Source organism: Alosa alosa, chromosome 1 (assembly GCF_017589495.1).
Source record: "Alosa alosa isolate M-15738 ecotype Scorff River chromosome 1, AALO_Geno_1.1, whole genome shotgun sequence".
NCBI lineage: Eukaryota > Metazoa > Chordata > Actinopteri > Clupeiformes > Clupeidae > Alosa > Alosa alosa.
The window spans coordinates 50,767,623-50,788,658 of NC_063189.1; the positions used below are offsets into that span (position 1 = coordinate 50,767,623).

At 42.9% G+C, this 21,036-nt stretch overlaps 1 protein-coding gene across 3 annotated transcripts in view; it reads right to left on the reverse strand.

The window, feature by feature from the left end:
* Positions 1–21,036, reverse strand: part of chd7 (chromodomain helicase DNA binding protein 7) — a 69,479-nt gene that overhangs the window by 44,544 nt on the left and 3,899 nt on the right. For all 3 annotated transcript variants that reach the window (XM_048246174.1, XM_048246185.1, XM_048246194.1), the window contains exons 2-3: positions 7,337–9,341; positions 614–978 (exon numbers count right to left, since the gene is read on the reverse strand). In XM_048246174.1, the coding sequence (XP_048102131.1) occupies positions 614–978; positions 7,337–9,151 (2,180 nt within the window). In that variant the 5' untranslated portion in view covers positions 9,152–9,341. The remainder of the gene's footprint in view (positions 1–613; positions 979–7,336; positions 9,342–21,036) is intronic.

Genomic DNA, 21,036 nt, shown 5'->3' on the forward strand with positions numbered 1-21,036 from the left:
TCTGTAGATGTGTACTCGTACTTTGAAAGTAACATAATTTGTAACTAATTAGGTTGTAATTAGGTCTTCCGCCCGATGGCCCGTTTTGTGAAAAATGGTACATCATGGTACATTTAAACCGATCCAGGGGTTTGCTTGGCGATACACTTGCATCTTTAATGTTCAAATCAATTACCAATACATATCAGGGAATTTTTACACCCCTAGTTTGGGAGGATTCTAGACTTAATAATATTTCTGTTACTCAAAAATTATGGCCAACATGTTTTGGTAAAACATCTACTATCCATTTTGCATACGCAACAGCAAATGGCTATTTAAAGATCTAGTTTGTGATTATGAAACGGCTCCTCTTTCGTGCGGCACCTGCAAAGGGTCAAGGTGGAAATGATCTTTATTGAGGTGGAATTTTGTTTTAGCTACTTTTATGTACCCTTGCAATACATCTGCATTTCCTTGCAATAGATTTGCTAACTATTGTATTGAGAGGGAATGCGATGTAAATTCCTGGAAGAGGACAATTATAAAAAATAAACTGCCAACAATTTATTCTGTATGTATATCCCTGTAAACAGGCCAATTACTACATTCACTTAAGGAAAGCTGGCAGTACCTTGGCTTCTTGGAGCTCTTGGCTTTAGGGGTGGATGTTGCCTTAGCCTTCTTCTCCTTGAGCTCTTTGGGTGTTTTGGGAGTCTTGGGCTCCTTCTCCTTTGGTTTCTTCTTACTCTTCTTCTGTGCAGGGTGGGTCTGGGTTGCATCCGGGCTCAACACAGCCTCAGGGTCTTTCTCCACACTGCCGGACTCCCCGTCCTCAGTCTCACTCACCTTGGCTTTCTTCTTCTTTTTCTTTTTTGGCTTCTGGTTGCTTTCCATCTGCTGCTGGTCACAGTTGGTTGGCTGAGGGCTTTGGCCACAGGCAGAGGTGGGAGGCCCGCTGGGTGTGGTCACCTCTACTGGAGGTTCTGATGGGGAATGCTACCAGGGAAACAGACAGAGCAACAAACATCAGAGGAAGGAGCAGACAAGTGCACAATAGTAATCCTACAATCCTAACATGCCTAATGCAGGTCTGTGCACCTACAGAGAAAAATACCAAGATCCAAGGACAAGCTCACATTACAGGCAATCAAGTGGTATGAAATCTCTCTCATACAAGCAAAACTACCACTCCAGTGTCCAAGATAACATTCCCCGGGAGATTTGTGCTGGCCCCTTGTTTACTGGCTTAGAAGAGTCACGTTTACAATTTACAATTAAAATTAGTCCACTTATATAGGTATAGGTTCTTCTGCATTTTGAGTAGTTCTGAGATATTGAGCTTCAAAGTTTTAGAATTTCACGGATATATTGATAAGTGGAACAATCCTCTTTAGATATAACATCCAAAAATGCATACAACTTCAAGAAACACCTCACCTTAAGTTCACACAGAATAAGAATATGTGAACTCAATATTGACAAAAATGTCAGATAGAACCTTATAATTCTAAGAGGACAAATTGTAAATGTATTACATTGTAATGAGCTCCCTGTATTGTAGTAGCCTCACATGCTCAGCTTCAACCAGTTAGCACCACAGGCGAGGTGAGCCGAGTCATGATGGAGACTGGCATAAAAACTGACACTGGCCCTACTAACTTACACTGAATTCTGGCTACTCATACTGTGCTCTTACACACTGCTCCTCAAAACTTCTTTGCCCCAGTCTCTGTACACCCGTCTCCCTTCAGGCCATCCTTAAAAATATTTTCGTTTGCCGTAACCCGACCGACCCCGTCAATTTAGAACAGACCCAAATATTTATTTTTTTCCCCCTTTTAGTCCGACCGACCGATTTTTTTGTTAACTCTAAACAACCAATACAAATAAAATACTATTTATTTTAGTAGGCCTAAGTATTGTTTGTGAATATAAATTGCCTACATACAAACATAGGCTCTCTTAATAAAACCCTGTGGCGTCATCTCTACACCATTGGTTTACGCATGTCACACTATGGCCTATACGCTTCGTTTCATTCACAAACATCTCGACAGCGCTTTTACTTGGCACGAAGTTCTGGAAAAACTGTGCCCAGATCTTTTCCCACCTCTTCTCCCCTCTAGTCTAAACGGTGACCGTGTTAAAGAATTGAAATTGGTTGTTGTGGTCTATTCAGCATCTCAAAATATGGGTACGCAACGTGGAGACTGCAGGTCCGCGGAGTCGTGGATTGAAATTAGGCTGCGCAGTTGATCAACATACCACGGACCGACAAAAAAAGAAAACAAACGTTTCTGCTATCGATGTCATTAAACATGGAGCCATACAATAAAGTGGTGGTATGAGCGTTCATTCAATGCAGGCGTCTGTGCGAGAGAAACTGAAACTAATCTATAACGTTGGTATAGCTCCGCTTCAACCTGTTGAATGCTATTTAATTTTTTAACGACACTTAGGCTAATAGAACAACGTTGATTTTTGGAACTTCCATAGAAACAGAGCAGAGACTGTATAATACACTGTAGCACTGAGTATTGTATAGTCAAATTTGAATATAACGTGGCCAAAAGCTATTGTAGCAGTTCTTCTTTCTATTTATGTTAAAGATCAACAGATCAATGATTTACGCCTATCTGCTCGCCAAAAAAGCTGCTTTTGTGTTTCCTGAATCCTTACATTCAGGCATTCAAATTAAACTTCATTAAAAAAAGTTATTTTTGTTCTCCATTTCCTACCAGTGTATGATGCTTGCATGAGGGAAACATCCCAAAACAATAGCACTCATAAAATTGTTGCTGTTTTGAGAAGTATTTCTTTTCTTATGTAAGCATCATGCAACCATGCAAAAGCAATGAAACTAATTATACCTTACATTAGTAAAGCAGTCCTCTGATGTGCATGTCACAAAACATTTAAGTGAAAGTGCATGTATAACAATATAGGCATACTAATGATTGTGATAATGACAATTTGGGGGGGGGGGGCGTGTAGATGAGCCCTATGACCCCAAAGTTTGCCATGACTGGGCCTCAGGTCAAAGAAGTTAGAGAAAGGCTGATCAATATAACCTGCATCAGATTGAGGTTTGCAATGATGCGCCTGAAGGCATGGGTTGAGGACCCAGTCAGTTACGTCACAATATGCACATTTGTTTAAATTCATACCTACATAATCACCATGACCAAAATTGTACTTTTTTTTTTACTTTGAATCTTGAAAAAAAAATAAAAAAATATTGACCTACCTACCGACCCATTTTTTTTTTTTTTTTTTTGGCTGTCACTGCAAACAAGAATATTTTTAAGGATGGCCCCAGGCCAATTCACACCAAGGAGTCACAAGACGAAACGGTTACAGAGACAAGTTGCAGTGTTTTGAATTAATTGTAGAGGGTTTCAAGCCTCAAGGATTTGGAGGGTAAGTATCAGCGAGTTAGCGTCCCAGCTGGCCGCCACATCTTTAAAAATGGCGTCCGACATGTGCTTACGTCTGGCTCCAATCTCACAAACAAGCCAATTAGGTGCCGCATTTCCGGTGGCCACAAATTAGGTCATCATTGTGGATTGGTGGTCGAGATGGCAATTTCCTGCTGGGAGGATCAACCAATCCACATGGGCAATACAAATTATGCACTAGTGATGCCCGGGCCAAGGTTTTTTTATATCCCGCGCACACCCGACCCATTTTGGAGATCCAATCCGCCCCGCCTGGCAATATTATATACATTTAACATCAACCCAAACACGACCCGCAAATTCCTAATTTTAACGATGCGTGGTTGCATCAATATCATGTAGCCAAAATTAATTTTAGCCTACTTTACTTCACAAGACATACATGTAGGATAACAAATAAATAAATCCAGTGCAGTCAATGTAGCCTTGTCTAAAACGTTATGGCCATGTTAAACTGAAACGGGACAAGTCTGAACTTCAAAGTAGCTCTCTCTCTCTCTCTACAAACACGCGCACTCAAACACATTAACATTTCTTACCTCAGCTCTATGCTGTAAACTTGCGCAAAGTAGCGTGCTAATATTACTCTTCTTGCTAACCATCAGATACTTTTTGATGGTGTAAAATGTCCTAAACGGTAGGCTACTGACTGCACCTTAGAAAAATGAATAAGACGACCGTGAGGATTTTGGCAGCACAATATGTACAGACTATAAACTAAACGCAATTGGCTTACAGGCCCCGTCTGTGGAGAGTGGCAATATGCGTGGAAATAACTCACGCAACAGCAGCAGGGACGTTGGTTAGGATCTAAATGTTATCTGTTTGGGTACATAGGTGTTTTATGAAATATATGCTAATTAAGGCCATCATCTGGATAATTAGTTTAAACAACTGTTTATTTATTTGTATTATATGAATAGGCTTTGTCCCCTCCAATGGGGTATTTTTGCATCCAATCAACTCTGGTGCGCATATGCATGAGAGACAGAGACGGAGAAGGCGAGAGGAACACAAGGGGGGAATTTCACTTTAGCCTACCGCACACGCACATGAATGTTAACCCAGAACGTTGCTAGCCTATCTATCAAATTTGACCCGACCCACCCTCGACTTTACCTGGAAATCTCACCCGAACCCGTGGGACTCGCAGGTCAACCCGGCGCTACACTATTATGCACATAGTTATCTACAAATTATTTCATCCATGTAGATTATCTGATGCTCCCAACAGGAAATTGCCAGCTTAACCACAAATCTGTATTAAAGACATACGTTGCACTTTACGTTGTCTCCATCTCTAAAAATGACCCCTGTGAAACACCATTTTGAAAATGTCTTCAAACTTTTTTGGCTGAAGTAGCTAGTAGCTAGAAAAGAGTGGGGGCAGTATGTCCCGTCTTTTTAGTTCTATATAATACCTCCATGGTTGCAAGCATGGTTTCTAAAGAAATCGCAGTTGCAAGGTTTTACAACACGGCATTTATGACATGTCACTCAGTAAATCCAACAGAAACCGTCATTTCAGAGTTTTGGTCAAAGGAGAGGCAGAGAAATAATTATTAACTCGGTTTTGAAGAACACCAGAGCAATATGCTCATTTGCAAAGTCACAAAAATAAACAAAACAAAAGAAAGATTTGACTGACTGTTGGTTAGCTAGATGGTTAACTTTGCTGGCTAACTAGCCAGCTAGCTGGTTCATCTGGCTGCATAGAATGGTGCAACAAAAGCATTGTTATGGAAACGTGTGCTGCAGCAAGTCGCCACTTTATAAAATGCTACAGCTTGTCACACTGTGAATCTCTGGTGTAAATAGGCCTTTAGTCTCCCCTTCCTTTTTATTTGACCATCCTTCTCGAGTTGGGCTGACTGGAAACCCACTGGCAGACGAATTGAGCATCCAGCTGCCCAGAATCCCAAGAGAAGATGGGCATGAGCCATTGACAGTAATAAATAAGAGTTGTAGTTTAAAGGGAATATTAAGGGGCACATTTATAGACATCAGCAAATTTACAGCTCTTTGAAGGCCAGTACATCTTTGATATCAATAGTCTACTCCCTCTCCAAACCCTGTCAATGACATTGAAGATGTGACATTTGAGAGCTGATTTTCAGAAAATCAGAATATGTTCGTCTGCATAGTTTCTCCTTTCTCTCTCTACCTAAAAGGCATGCACTTGATGAACAAGTAAAAAAAACTTGTGGTAAAATGCAAGTTTCCTGTAAACACATACCAAGAAACAGTGCAGCGTGCATGCCAAATAATGGCAAGGTCACACAAAAAAAGCTCAGAATGGTTGAGCCATCAGAGCAGCGAGCTGGTGGGATGCTTTAATGGATAAATGTCTCCCCTCTTGCCAAGCCTCCCAATAATCAATTGCATGAATGACAATAGGACCTACCACACATGCTCTCTGAATCACTAATTCGAGAGCAGCAGTGCAGAATACAATATGCTTAATATAAGGTTTCATCTCCATGTGACAAGGGGCAGAAAGGGGGATGGGAGACTGATGTGTTAATCTAGCAAGCAAAGGGTTCTATAACAGAGTTAAATACTCCATGGATGAAGCACCATCATTTTCTGAAGGACATTTACTTCAGTGTTTGATCAAATAAAATCACTGTTGTTCAAGAGGTGAATTTCCTTTACTGATGCAAATTCTAAGTATGAATCTGATCACAGACCTGCAGCTTTATCAATTACCTATACTAAGGTGAGACAAGGCCTACGGACACCTCTGTGTCTATCTATTGGTGCTCAGAAAGGATCTCAGAAAGATCCTTAGAAGAATCACTGGTAGGGAATTAAATGTAGATGATTCTACACAGGAACAAAACAGAAAGCACAGAGAAGTAATTTTGATAATCCCCTTGATTATTTGTTTCTGATATATTCATGATACAGACTAAGGTTATGGCAACAGTTTATCTAAAAGAAGCAGTGTGAGATTGTTGTCGACTACTTTGTGCTACAATATCTAGGCATTTGTTGCATAACTCTAAATAAATATCCTAACCATCATGTCAGCCTACTGGCTTTGAACTATAATAACATTAAGAACAATTTCAGATGAGGAGTTACTAGTGGAAGTAATGAGACACAGAGATGGTGAAAACAGAGGCCGAATACCTCTCTGTGCTTGACGTGCATGTAGGAATAAGAGCCACCATTGTGCTAGAATTGGTCAGCAGAGAAAGAGGCTTTCAGTACAAAACAACCTAATGGCATCAGAAGCACGTGACATGCATGCACACACACACTCCTATTGAGAGTGGCAGGCCCACCGACTCTACACTCCCCCACACCCAAACCATCTCCTCCCTACAGGACACATCCTCCTGTACACCATTAACTCACGCATGAGTCCTCTGAGACAGTCGAGGCAAACAGACAGACAGAGTAGGCATATGACAGAGCACGAGGGGGTAATGGGGAGACGGTAGAGGAAAATGGCAGTGTGAGAAGGAAGAGGGTGGAGAAAGAAGGGGAGGGTGAGAGGGAGGGGAGAAAGAACAGGCGGAAGAGGGGCAGACAGAGGAGCAGAGATATGCTTAGAGCAGGAAGGGAGTATTTCCCCTTCAGAGAGCGGGGGCAGGGAAGGGGGAGGGGGAGAAGATTAGCACTGTGGCGCCTGTATCTAAGGGAGGGCCAGGATATGCACTAAATAGGAAACAAACAGTTGTAAAAATCCCCACCACCACCACTCACACACACCTACACAATCACTCCAAACAACTCCACACACAGCCTGGGAAATGCTTAAATCTGTCCAACACAAACACTGAAATGTGATACCACAAGGGAGTCAAACATATAATTGATGTTCACAAGTTCGAGGATGTGGGTGGTGTTCATATCCATGTCTGTATTGAGCTTTCATGAGCACCCACCTGCATTAGAGGCACTTTCTGGCTGGGTGGAGTTGACTGGTGTGGTGGCGCCCAAGGCTGCTGTGAGGGAGGAGAGTTCTGATGGATGGCAGCCAGGTGTGTCTGCTGGGGTGGGGGCAGTGCAGCAGAAGGAGGGCACACCTGCTGCAGCTGCTGCTGCTGGAAAGGCATTGGAGGTGACTGCAGCTGTGAGCCCACTCTCTGGGGCTGCTGAGGATGCAGTCTCTGGTCTGGTGGCGCCTGTTGTGGAGGCAACTCATGGCTCGGGTTGGTGGTTCTGCCCTGGGCTCTGTGGTTGGGTGACAGAGGGTTGTACACCTGTGTGGAGAGCTGCTGCTGCTGGGGGTGGGGTATCTGCTGGACCCTCTGAGGAAGCGGCATGTTGCCTGCTGCACTCTGAGGGACACCAGGGTAACCACCTGCAGCAACCATGTCTGGACCCAGGCCTGTGCTGGAAGGGCGACTATGCTGAGGGGGAGGTGGTGTGCCAGCAGGAGTGCTCAAGTTCCTCATAGGTGACATTGAGGGGGGTGAACCATAGGATCCCTGAGGCAGATGCTGCTGCTTCTGCTGCGGCTGGAGCTTCTGCTGGGCTGCAGAGGAGTTCTGGCCCGGGTGCATAGGCTGAGCGTTCATTTGGTTCATCTGGTGGAGAGCAGGCTGCTGCTGCTGGTGCATTGGTCCCTGCTGGGGCCCGCCAGTAGGCGGGTATCTTGGCTGCTGGGGTGGTGGGCCACCCTGGCTAGGATAGCTGCTGCTGGTGTTAAGGCTCATGCTGGGACTCATCCCTGAAGGGTTGGCTAATCCCTGATTAAGGTTGCCGTATGGAGGGTAGGGAGGGTACTGTCCTGAGCTGGTTACAGTGTTTGGAGTCACAGGCTGGCTGTGCATGTTGTAGCCCAAGTTGGGGTGTGCTCTTCCAGGAATCACCTGTTGTTGCTGCTGAGGCTGCTGCTGCCTTGAAGGACTGGGTGGATATTGAGCATTATGAGCACTAGGAACAGCATCAGACCGGTGCCCAGTCTGGTTGGGTCGGTGGAGGAATTGCTGAGGGGCCTGTGGGTGCCTCGGAGGCTGCTGGGCTGGGTGCCTCATGGGGGGTGCCCCAGGGGGTCCACCAATATTGGAACTCTGTTGGAGGCCAACATGGCCCATGAAGTGACTGGGCTCCTGTGGCAAACTCTGTGGAAAATGGTTCATCCGGGGAGGAGTTTGCGTTTGTCCATGACCTGGAATTGTGTAGTCATTATGGCCCATGTAAGGGCTCATCTGATGACTCCCATGGCCTTGAGGGCCAGAGCCTCCATGTTGGGACTGGGTTGCTTGCTGTTGCGGCTGGAACGGAGGGCGGCCCTGTTCGGACACCTGCACTACTTGTGGCGGGGGGCCCCAAGTACCGCCACTCCCATCACTAAAAGCCTGGGCTCGGGCATCCGCCTGTGGGCCAGGATATCCATGGTGTCCAGGTGGTGCAGGTCCTGTAGAAGCAGAATGGTAGCGGGACTGAGGGGAGGACATGCCATTTACAGGGCCATTGGCTAGCATGCGACCACTCTGTGGCTGCTCATACTGGCTGAAATGATCATAGTGGTGGGTTGGAGGTGGTCCCAGCTTTGGCTGGCCAGGAACGGCCTGTGGAGGCATGTGAATGCTAGAGGAGAGCGGTCCATAAGCCTGATGATCATGACCCATGGCTGGGCCCATAGGGTTGGCTTGGGCCTGTGGTGGGTAACCACAATCCCCCAGACTCTCCAGTTCATCCGAGAACAGATTCCCATCATCCCCAAAAAGGCTCATCATACTAGGATCTGCCATGACGCCAGGTCCCCTAGCAGCACGGCTCAGGAGCCGAGCTTCAGAAGCGGGATGTGAGGGATGATATATGCTCACACAGAGGTGGGTGTCCTCAAAGCCGCTAATCCTCTAACCAATCTGCAACATGTCACTCCATATTTCCTTAATTCACTCAGCGAACACAGCGGAAGATAAAGTCAGGGCACGGGACCTGTAGAGAGAGAAAAAAAAAAAAAAAAAAAAATATTAGAATGGATAGATACAGGAGGTAGTAAGTACTGCTTAGCTTTCCCCTTTCTGGCCATATATTTGACATAACTATCATGTCTGTGCCCTGTACACTGCAATGTAAAGAACAAAGTGCCTACATGCATGCACAAAACAGTAGAGGCATAGCAAACAAGCCTGTGTCAAACTTTAATCCCCTCCCCCATCCCACAGTGCACTCTTCTTTTTTTAAGGTCAAACAAAAGGGTTACTCTCAACACACAAGAACCAAGCCTCAGCTCATTCATTCTTTACAGCTGGGATGTTGGTTGGTGAAAGAACAAAGGCTATTGGAACAGAGAGGAGGCCAGCAGAAGCGGTTCTAGTTAAACAGCAGCAGCTGCCAAACCAGCCTGGCAGATGTGGGAACACAAGAACACTGTCCACCTGCTGAAGTATTTGAGTATGTAGACCACAAGTGTAAATGTCTGTAAGAGTGGTAGAAAACGCAATTAAACAAATACAATAGGTGTGTTTGCTTTTTTGCGACAATGCGGATGTGTGTGTGGGATAGAGTTCAACCCCTCACCCTCCTGTCTGAGTACTGAATTTGTCGGCCAGGCGCCTCTAACCTGGCTGTCCCAAGAGGTGTAATCAGATGAACTGAGCCAGGGGAATTATGGAGACGTGAGATAAAGCAGGCCTGGGGGTTGGGCCTCAGACAGCCAACTCGCAAACCACGCCTCATCTACCTCCTGCGTGTTTAGAGGGGTTGGGGTGGGGTGTGTGTGTGTGTGGTGGTGGGGGGGGCAGACAGAGAGAGCGCATGTGGAGTGGAGAAGAGGGGGTGGGTGAGGAATGCGTCGCCTTAACTTACTTCAACACAGGCACCAACCCCCTCCTCCAACCTCCCCCTCTCATCTCACTGGGCCCTGGACATGGCTGTTTAAACCATCCACACACAAATCTCCCATTAAGCTACCTCAGCAGCCATTTTATACTGCTCAAGATGCATTTCAAAGATATAACAGATCTTTCTTACAAGGAATCAACTGAAATGATCTCTTGGCCACTTCATATCTCAAATGAAAATGAATTAACCAGAATTATTCACAAAATTGATTACCACAGACAAAGGAATCATCAAATTTGATAGTCATTCTAGAAAGAAAAGAAAAAAAAACAAATTTGAGTAACTGAATTACTACCTTAAGCATGGGATTTGGGTTAGGGGCTGAAAGAAGGTTTCAAATCTACCTGGCCCCTACAGTAATTTGACCAGTCCTCCCAGGTACATGTATAATGATCTGACCAAAAGTTAAAGTAAGTGAGAGAGAGAGAGAGAGAGAGAGAGAGAGAGAGAGAGAGAGAGAGAGAGAGAGAGAGCTAGTATAGGTGAGAGAAAGAAGACAGGAAGGAAAGAGTTCCCTCTAAGCTTTCTCCAGCAGAACAACCATAAATCAGAGAGGTCTGTCTCCCAGCTGTCTGCTTGCTCCTTCTGCAACCGCACACAGAGCAAGAGGAAGGTCATAGGAGGAGGGGAGCATTAGGCGGACGGCCATGCAACAGCCAAGCCAAAAGCCGCAAATTTGAATCCCTGTGATCAGATTTGGTGTAAGCGGCCAAGGCCTGACCGTTCACCTAATTCTCTCCAGAGTGACAGATGTGGCAAAGTGCCAAGCTAGTTGGTACCGCCCACAGGAGGGGAGGAGGCCTGAGATAGAAACAGGAAAGAGGAAAAGACAGTAGTGACAAGAGGGTGCGGGAGAAATGTGTAGGCTAGTAGTGGTGGGCATAGGAGGAGATTAGGGAGGACCGGGATGAAGATACTCAGTGATTCTTCACACAGTGACTTGCTTCATTTCAGAAAAGACAGTTAATTCACTGCACACTATGCACAACTGGCAAACCAGCACATCACAACCCACAGACTACAACACATCTAGGGCTACAACGGTTACTCGATAAATCGATTAGTTTTTGACTATCAAATTAATCGCCAACTATTTTGAATATCGATTAGTGTCGGTTTAGCTGGTGTGTGATATTTTTAAGGAAAATACCTGTAAAAAATAAAACTTGTTAAAATTGAATATTTTCAGCTTTACTTACTCCTCTGTATGACAGTTAACTGCATATCTTTGGTGTGTGGACAAAACAAGGCATTTGAAGACATAATTGTGGGCTTTGGAAAACATTTTAGCATTATCATTTTATCAGACAAACAACTTCTCAATTAATTAATTAAATAATAGTCAGATTAATCAACTGAAAATAATCGTTAGTTGCAGCCCTACACACATCACATCAGGTTTGATGAGGCCCCTGCTAATAGAATCAAAGTAGTAACAATCACAGATAAGACAAACCTGAAACCAAGCAGCACGATTACAAGGAGTAAAGTATTATATGATCTTTGCTAAAGAAAAAAGTAGCTGAATCAGGTATCAGGAAACATGGTACAACTGGGACCCACAACAAACTAATGTCCTCCATTTCACTCCAAAACAGACAGAAGGTAAGACTAAATGTGCTATAGGTCCAGACTCTCCCAGATTGGGAATTGTATGCTAAACTAGGATAAATAATCTCTAAATGTAGAATCCTGAGAAGGCACAAAGGGTATCATTAGCTAAGGACATCAGCAAGACAACGGAGGGGAGGGGAAAGGAATGAACACTGCAAGAAAGAACAGCATATGGTCAGAAGCTGTAGGCTTGACAGGTAACCATCAATTAACAGCAAACAGCTACAGTAGATGCCAGCTATCCTCCATCATTCCATACATTAGGAAACAGTTGGACTTGAAACTTAAATGATTCCGCCTTAAAGGCCTCCACACATAGACACTGACATGAGTGGAGCACACTCCACTTTCAACGTTTTATTACACTGCTTTTGATACAACGGCCCACACCAGCGTCGATCTCTTCTGCCGAGTTTGTATGAGACATCATGATAGAAGCCTTCTGCCGCTGTCTATTTGGCTCGGACTGCTCGAGCTGTATGCGCAAACTTGACGTAATTGCCTGGCTTGTAGCACTTTAGCGTTCCAGTTTGTCCTTGTGGGAAAGAACATGGATGCCACCAGGGCAGCAGCTGCCTCGGTAGTGCTGGGCGCTTGCCTAGAACACAAGAGCAAGCTTGTGGCTCATTTAAACAAGCTACGGGATGATTTACACTTGCATTCATATTTCATACTAGCCTAGAAATCTAGACGCGACCCTAGCGGCAGCAAATTACATTTGCTACCAGGGCTAGTCTAGCAACTCTCCATTGGCTTGTGAGCTCCAGAAATCGAAACTTAATCAGGCCAATGAAATCGTGTATAGAGTCGTTAGGTGGGCTTAACATAATGATTGATGGTAGAGTTGCAACGGTTTGGCTTGAATTCCCTGCCACTTGAAAACAAATAAGATGGATGTTGCTGTTGGCGAACAGTGTGACACGAGTTAAGCTTTTATTAAGTTGGCTAACGTTTGAACTAGCCAACTAGCTCGCTGGTGGGAAACGATGGGACTCATATAGCGCCGCTGTCCTATTGCATGCAGAGGGAATTTGAAATACAACTGATTATCCCGCCCCTCGGACTGAGTACTGCGAACGGTGAGTGCCGAGGCCCTACATTTTAATGTGGGTCTGGCTCGTCAGGCTATATTCATACTTCATCTCACTTACAATTTTAATTTCAACAAGTGCTGTCGCGTTTTTCTCGAGCCATGAGGGGCAGTCGGCGGCTAGCAGTAGCAAGCTTGTTATTGGATTAAAGCAGTAATTGTGTGTGTGCTTTTAAAGTGTGTAAAAGCATTTAAAATTAGCATTAAATCGACCAACAAAGTACAAAGAAAATATATCTCAACTTCAGTAATTATGGGCGTAGGCATCTTTGTTTTCAACTCGCACATTCAGCTTAGTGCACCCTCAGGAGCCCCGAGGTGGACAGTCGGAATTCCAAAAAGGGGGTGTGTCTCAGTGAAATAGCTGGGAGATTTACACTTTCCAACACGGGTGGAGAATTTCCGATAGAAATGGATTGACCCGATTCACTTGAGTAGACGTCTGTAGCTTGCAGACTACACTGTTTGTTTACGGTCTTCTTACCCATACCATCGTTCTGAAACCCAAAATGCTCCAAGCATGATAAAAGACAGCGATTCCCATTCAAAATGTTTCTCTGTCTCCCGAACTCTACTCTTTGAAGAGTCATGTTGGAGCGGTCAGCTTTATTATGTTTTGGTTTTTACTACTCTTCTCGAACTTCCATTTTTTTTCCCATTTGCATAGAGTTTTGATAGGCTGCAGGGAAATCCTGATAGACTCCAGGTAAATGCAGGCTACAATGTGCATTGCGCACCATGAAATCCCTTGTTAACTGACATGGGACATTAAAGAGACTAGTAATTATGACCGCCGCGCAGCGAAGCGGCGGTCATACAGGTTTAGTCAGATTTTTTTTTTTTTTTTTTTATGTCCAAATTTCCGTCAAGGATTCCGGGACACTGAAAGACCGGAGTACACGAAACTTGGTGGGCATGTAACCCCATATGGATAGCATGGAACCATCGTTTTTCGTTTTGATCTGTAGCCCCCCCGCTGGACTGCACTGGTCTGTGAATATCTTGAGAACCGTAAGGTTTAGGAGGACCATTTTTTTTTGTATGTTGATCTCAAGGGGCCATGTCAACCCATTCCATAACCACTCATTTCATGTATAGCGCCACCTAGTTAAACACAAAAGTAAAAATGAGGTGTTGTAATTGAAGGTATCTGTGACCTAACATAGTCAAGTGGAAGTGTAGGATCATTGTGACACCCTCTGAATGCACGCCAAGTTTCGTGGAATTCCGTTTATGGGGGGCCACACAATAAATTCATTTATGTTACTATACACCAACTGGCCTGTAGGTGGCCGGAGACAGTTTTCTGTGAATATCTCGAGAACCCTAGGGCTTAGGAGGTCCACCTTTTTTTTGTATGTTGGTCTTAAGGGGGCATGTCAACCCATCCCATTACCACTTATTTCATGTATAGCGCCACCTAGTTAAAAATTAAAAAGCAAAAAATTAGGTGTTTCCACCACAATATCTCTGGCTGACATGGTCAAAACTGCACGAAATTGAAAGTGTAGGATCATTATGACACCCTCCGAATGCATGCCAAGTTTTGTTCATGGGGGGCTTTACAATAAAATTATTTATGTGTACATTTAGTGACCGTACACCAACAAGAATTCCCGGGACACTGAAAGACCGGGGTACACGAAACTTGGTGGGCATGTAACCCCACATGGATAGCATGGAACCATCGCTTCGCTTTGATCTGTAGCCCCCCCGCTGTACTGGACCCCCTGAAAGGAGGGTAGGGCAGACACAGTTTTCTGTGAGTATCTTGAGAACCGTAGGGCCTAAGATGACCAATTTTTTCCGTATGTTTGCCTCCAGGGGTCATGTTAACCCATTCCATGTGCACACATGTGCAAACAGATACACACGCACACACATACATTCACAGTAATCATACGTATGACACATACTCACACAGTAGACATATGTACGCATGCATGCACATGCACAAACATATACGCAGGCAAACACACAAGCACGCACACACACACACATAAACATAAACGTGTACACGCACACATTTCAAGAATTTCTCAGAATTATGAACAGGCAAGATGGGGGTGGGGTTGTATAAAATGAATTTTACATGTGAAATCTATGAACTAATCATGTTTTGGTACTTGTTGTCTAGCAGATACCAGTGATTATTGAGTGTGGATAATGCAATTTAGTGAGACAGTGATGAATCATATAGGCCTTTCAGCGTGATTTATTTTTGTGGAAAAAATGTGCTGGACTGGGCGGCGGTCATATTTTGTACCGCTCTGCGGTACATCTAGTATTGACTAGCTGTCAGCCACCAAACGTAAAGATTTTTAATCCCCAGTCCCCACCCTAAGACAAAAGGGACAGTGACTACTTTTACATGGACATTTAATATTTTGATATCAACTTAATTAAGACACTGCTGTGTAAATAACATTTTCTGATTGCCTTAACCCAAATAAGGTCATAGTCCAAATAAGCAATAATCAACTTAAAAGTGCAGTCAGGGATTGTACACGATTTCAAGCCCATACATTTCTTTGTCCAATTCAGCAATCATCTCTTCATGACTTCTAGCTGCCCATTCCATAAGTACACTGTAAAAACAGTCTCTATAGGCAGCCCAGGCTCTGAAAACTGGAAACAAGGGGTGAGGTAACCTCTCTGGTGTGTTTCGTTTGTTTCGTTTTTTACACAAAAGCATCTGCCAATAAATGTTAGCAAACATAAACACAATGTCCATGTAAAAGTAGTTAGTGTATTTTTGTACTAAATTTCCATACACCAACCTCCACTCCCTTTGCAGAAGAAGTTTGGCCAATATGAGGTATCAATATTGCGATTTAATATGCGATTATTTTCTAAGCTCTTAATCTTCTGTATTATTCAACAAAGACCAGCAATACGTCATTGTATGACCAACACAATATTAGACAAATTAAACATATAAACTGTTCTTTCCTTGAGGCCAGGTATGATATTAGGTGATGCATGAATTGATATGAACGACATATTTTTATCTAACTACTTCAATCACAGTATATTTGTAAACATGCAATAATTATCATTATGTGCTAAGGGGGAGGTGGGGCTGCCCCTGTCAAATATATATGTGCTCCCTCAGATTTTAGTTGATGGGACACAGATTTAATTTAACCCCGTTTTAATAACTTTTTTACTATTTCATGTAGATATGGTCTTCTTTCATTGTGACATAAAATATTTAGGGATACACGATGATATCGCCCTGACATCGCTATCTGCCGATAAAAGCTTCATAACATAATTATCGGCATCGACCGATATGGACATTTCTGCCAATGTGCCTGGCCGATAAGGTGGTCTGTTAATTATGCGCACGAGAAGCAAATGTTTAAGTTGCTTTGAGCGCCATCAACATACTTCAACAGTGGCAGTATTTTCAAATTCTGGAAACAAATGACAAAATTGCTATTTGCAGGGCTTGTACCAGTGATGCGAAGAGGGGTAAAACGATACTTTTTTAAATGTTACCAATTTAATTACACATCTTAAGAGCCATCATCCTGAACTCTACAAAGCACTAAGCCAGAAAAAACGGCACCAGCTAAAACCGTGACATGACCATGGCGAAGCTTTTGTTTACAATGCAATCAGTTTCTAGTGTGTAACGTTAGAAAGCTAGAGTGGGTTTCAGGAAGTCCAGAATGAAGGTTAGCTGTAAAGTTACTAGCCGACGTGTTGTAGGTCTCATTCACTTTACTCTATAGACTGACAATTTAAGTTTACAGGGTTACAGCTGCATTTCTGTTCATTTGAGAACAATGTGTCGTATCGTCAACAACACAGTTCTTGGGGAACTGTCTTGTAGGCTACTGTTCAAGTATGACATTTACATGTTCATGTGAAAATTTTAGGCTACTTAATAAATGACAATGCGATCGGTTGAGGTGTTTACAAACAGAATAATGGCTCAATCGGATTAAAAATGCCTCAATATTCTACTACGTGTGAGTTAATGAATATATTTCAGGTTGGCTCAGTAAGATGAGGGTTGCATTCAGCTTATGGGCAGTTTAGTAGCGCTAACAAATGTGATGGCGAACGTCAACAAGTTCATTTTTTGATTCATTACTTATGGGCAGTTTACACGAAGCCGCCGGGTGAATTTTCTCTTACCGCTTTCATACCTTTAACCACACCGGCAAGAAAAAACCTCGCGTCTACTCACAGAGGTGTAACCGGCTAAATGTGCTGTAGTGCATATGACAGACCAGTCGATGGCGCCGCTGTACAGAAGATAATTTTGCGTGAATCGCGTAGAAGAAAATATTGTTGAAACAGTTTGTTAAGCCAAAGAATGTCTAATAAGGGCTCTGGTTAAGCAGTCGCATGAAATAAGGAGATTACAGACAATTCGGTTTTCAATTCAACTGTTAAACTAATAAAGTTCATTTTCAAGGTATGTGACTGCTATGTGAAATTTCAAATGCTTAGCCTACGCATTGCATTAGGTCGAGCCCCACTGGAGAAAACACTAACATGCAGTAAGCTAATGTTTAACTAAGTTAAGCTAACGTGTGCTTCTAATTTAGCCACTAAAGGCTGATAGGCTACATTGTGCACATAAATCATGACAGGGGAAAGAAAAACATTTTAATATGATAAATAAATGGTTTGGTTTGTTTTGAAAAGCAGCATGTCAGGTCGAGTGCCGTGGCCGAGTTGAGAGGTGGGGCTATGTAGTCATAAAGTTGCCGGCTTTGCACCTACAGGCGTCTACACGGCGAAAGTTAGCCGGCGGTGTCAAAAGTTCCCACTTCGGAAGCCGGTTTCAAAAGCTATTGGTTTCAGTCTCCTAAACTGCCGGCGTCGTGTACACGCAAGGCTTAACCGTTAACAAAACCTCACCGGTTTCACAAAAACCGGCGTCATGTAAACGGCACCTTAGCCAGCTGACTAGCGAAAAAATCCATAGGCTTTGCACTTACCAGCCCCTAGGCTAGTGTCCTGAAGCAGTGAGGGATGATAACTGCAGCATTTAACTTTATGGCTCACATAATTGTATTCTGACAAACAGAAAGCAAAACCTGCTTCCAAATTCAATATCAAAAAACACTGCAATTAGGTTAGTCAACCATAGCTATGAAGTTTAGTTAATTTTGACTACTGTATGAAACACGGTTGAGTAGCAGAGAAGAGTAGACACTCCTGGGAACACGTTTTTGTTTTATAATGGTAGTTCAGAGTAGGCTTAGGCCTTGGGAAGAGCATGAGACTACCATAGATTAAGTTAACGTACATCATAAAACTTCAGGGACTCATTTTATTTATTTTCCATTCATTCGTTTTTTTATTGAATGTTTAACTTTATTTGGAAAATTCAATTTTACTTAGCCTACTGTAAACTTTGTCCATTACATCTTGATCATTGATACATCTTACATCTCGATCCTACTGCTGTTCAGAACTCCTCTCTGGATTAAGATAACGTCCACTTTTAATTGACATAACCGTGGATGGAAATGCATGCAGATGCACAATTTCTTGTGCGATTGAGCTGAAAGGAAACTAGATGTCCATTTTGGATGTTTTCATCAGACAGAGGACACTGCTTAATACACTATTAACAGCGGAGAAAATATAGGTCTATCTGGAACTGATAAGTGACCGTGCAAACAATTAACAACATATAGACTATAAGTAATGTAAAGTTTGGGTGATGAAGAAATCTAAACAAACATTTCATCCTCCAGCGCAAATGTACTTAAACGACAAGTCCGACAGCCTATATTATTTTCTACGCAGGCACACTTTCTAATGAATTAAGCATGTTAAGAGTGCTGCAACAAAAAGCTGTTCTGCTGTCGGGTAATCTAACTATCAACAGCCAACGTTTTAACAAAATGTAAAGTTTCATTTCAGTGTTATTTTCACACCTCAAAATAATAAGACTGTAGCCTAGTCCAACCCCGAGTATAGCGGACAACTTGTATTCACTGATTTTATATCACACTTTGGAGTTTTTTTGGTCTTGTGCGCAGTCTATTGACTGTGAGACCAGCTGGGAAGAATACCCGCGCAGATGGCACTAATGTCCCCGGTATGCAAAGATACCTACCTGCCTAGTGGCCAGCCTCAGGAAACGTGTCTGATAAGCTCTCCATCAGTCAAGAGGATTTGTATGCAATGAGGAGGGATTGACTCTCATACAGGCGTCCACGTTCTGTGGTTTTCCCACACTGCAAACTTATATTTTTTTATTAACCATTTAACTGAGTCCTAATCGGTTAAAACTATTCCTACCAGTTATCAATTAAATGGTGACTTAAACATCCCTCATGGAAACCCAGCTAATGCCACAACAAAACAATATGCATCTTATTTGGAAGCATTTAAATGATCACGGAAGCATTACCATTATGAAGATCAACCTGAACGTTTAAGACCTACGGCATCATATTTTAACATATCGAACCCTTTTTCAAGGTTTAAAATTCATGTAAAAAGTGAAACCTTCTAGACTTAAGGCCCTACTGAAACCATGGAATTGTATTTGGCAGACAGTGCTCCAGAGGTAGGGATGTCACTGAGGAACATAGCACTAAAGCATTTAGTAACAGTATCAAACGGATGCACATGGATTTAGAAGTTAGCTGGACTTCCCTACTTAAAGGAAAAACTTGACCAAGACGGTAGTCCAAGTTGCAAGGTTGGTTTTCCGCCTGGGAACGCTAGGGGGAGCGGGGAGAGACACCATTTTTACCGGAACAGGTCTTTTAACCATCCAAATGATTTCTAAACGTGTTTATTAAGTTGAAATAGTTGCCAAGTTCTCCTTTTAAAAAAAACTGCTCAGCTGCAATTTTGAACATTATTTAGTCATTCCAACTAGACATATTTTTTCTTCACAATTTTGTCAACAATAAACTAGTGCTGGGCGGTATACCGGTTCACACCAAATACCGGTGTATATTTTCACTATGATATGAATTTAATATTTACAATGTTGCGCTTCTAAACACGCATGGTGCAACTGCGGGGCCTGGTGAGGGTAAACATTAGTGCTCTGGGGCCGGTCACACAAAACACCTTAAGTTTTTCCCCTTAAGGCTTAAATTTTTATTTAAGGGACACAGAATATCTTAAATGGTTTCCTTAGTTAAGGAAAAACGCTAAGGGATTTACTGCATTGAAAGGGATTTTCCGGCACAAAAATTCTATAGTTTTCACGGATCTTGTTCAACAGCTGTAACTAGCTAGCTAGTAGGCGATGCCGTTAGTTAACAATCCACCAAACAGAGTAAAGCTTAATGATCTTATCATTCATCTTACCTTTATAATATTCCCTGAGATAATTCAGGTAGCAAGTAAAGCATGTTATAGACATGAACTGAACAATACTTGCTGGCTAGTTAGAGATGATCCTGATTGTCATCAGGATAGGTCTATTTGACAGAGTAAGCATATTAGCAGAGATGTTCTATTTTCAATTGTCAAAAGTAGTCAAAGCCCATATTAATGCAAATTCTCTTCACTAAGTCAAACTTGTTTTATATTTCCTTTTTAGATTTACTTGAGGCAAAAGTATCATTTTTGCAAGTTGCACTACTCACTAAAAGTTCTGTAATTCCACTCTCAACCAGTAGAAAATGCTGTGAACACCTGATGCATAAAAAAAAGAAAAGACCTTCATATAACGTGAAAATGATCATACGCCCAGCACTACAATAAACCATTACCACCCCCAGCGATAAAACAAAAAAGCAGCAGAATCACACTATCGAAAAGCAGTGGAAACCAGTCTGCAGTCCCATCTGTGTGTGCAGCAAGCCACATTGGTTTTAGAAGGAAAACAAACCAATGTGGCAGTGCCAAAAGAGAAGCACATGGTGACAAAAGAAAAATGACCTGAGGGGAGAGGGAAAAGATGAAGGGTAAAATGAAGACAAACCAAGTCAGCAATACTGCCATCAACAACACTTCATGACCATTTCAATACACTTTACCAGTCACTGATTAACTAATCCCTCTGAATTTCCACAATGCACATTGAGCTCCTTACAGTGCAGAAAGGGCAAAGCACAAGGCCACCTGTGGTACTGGGCCTGA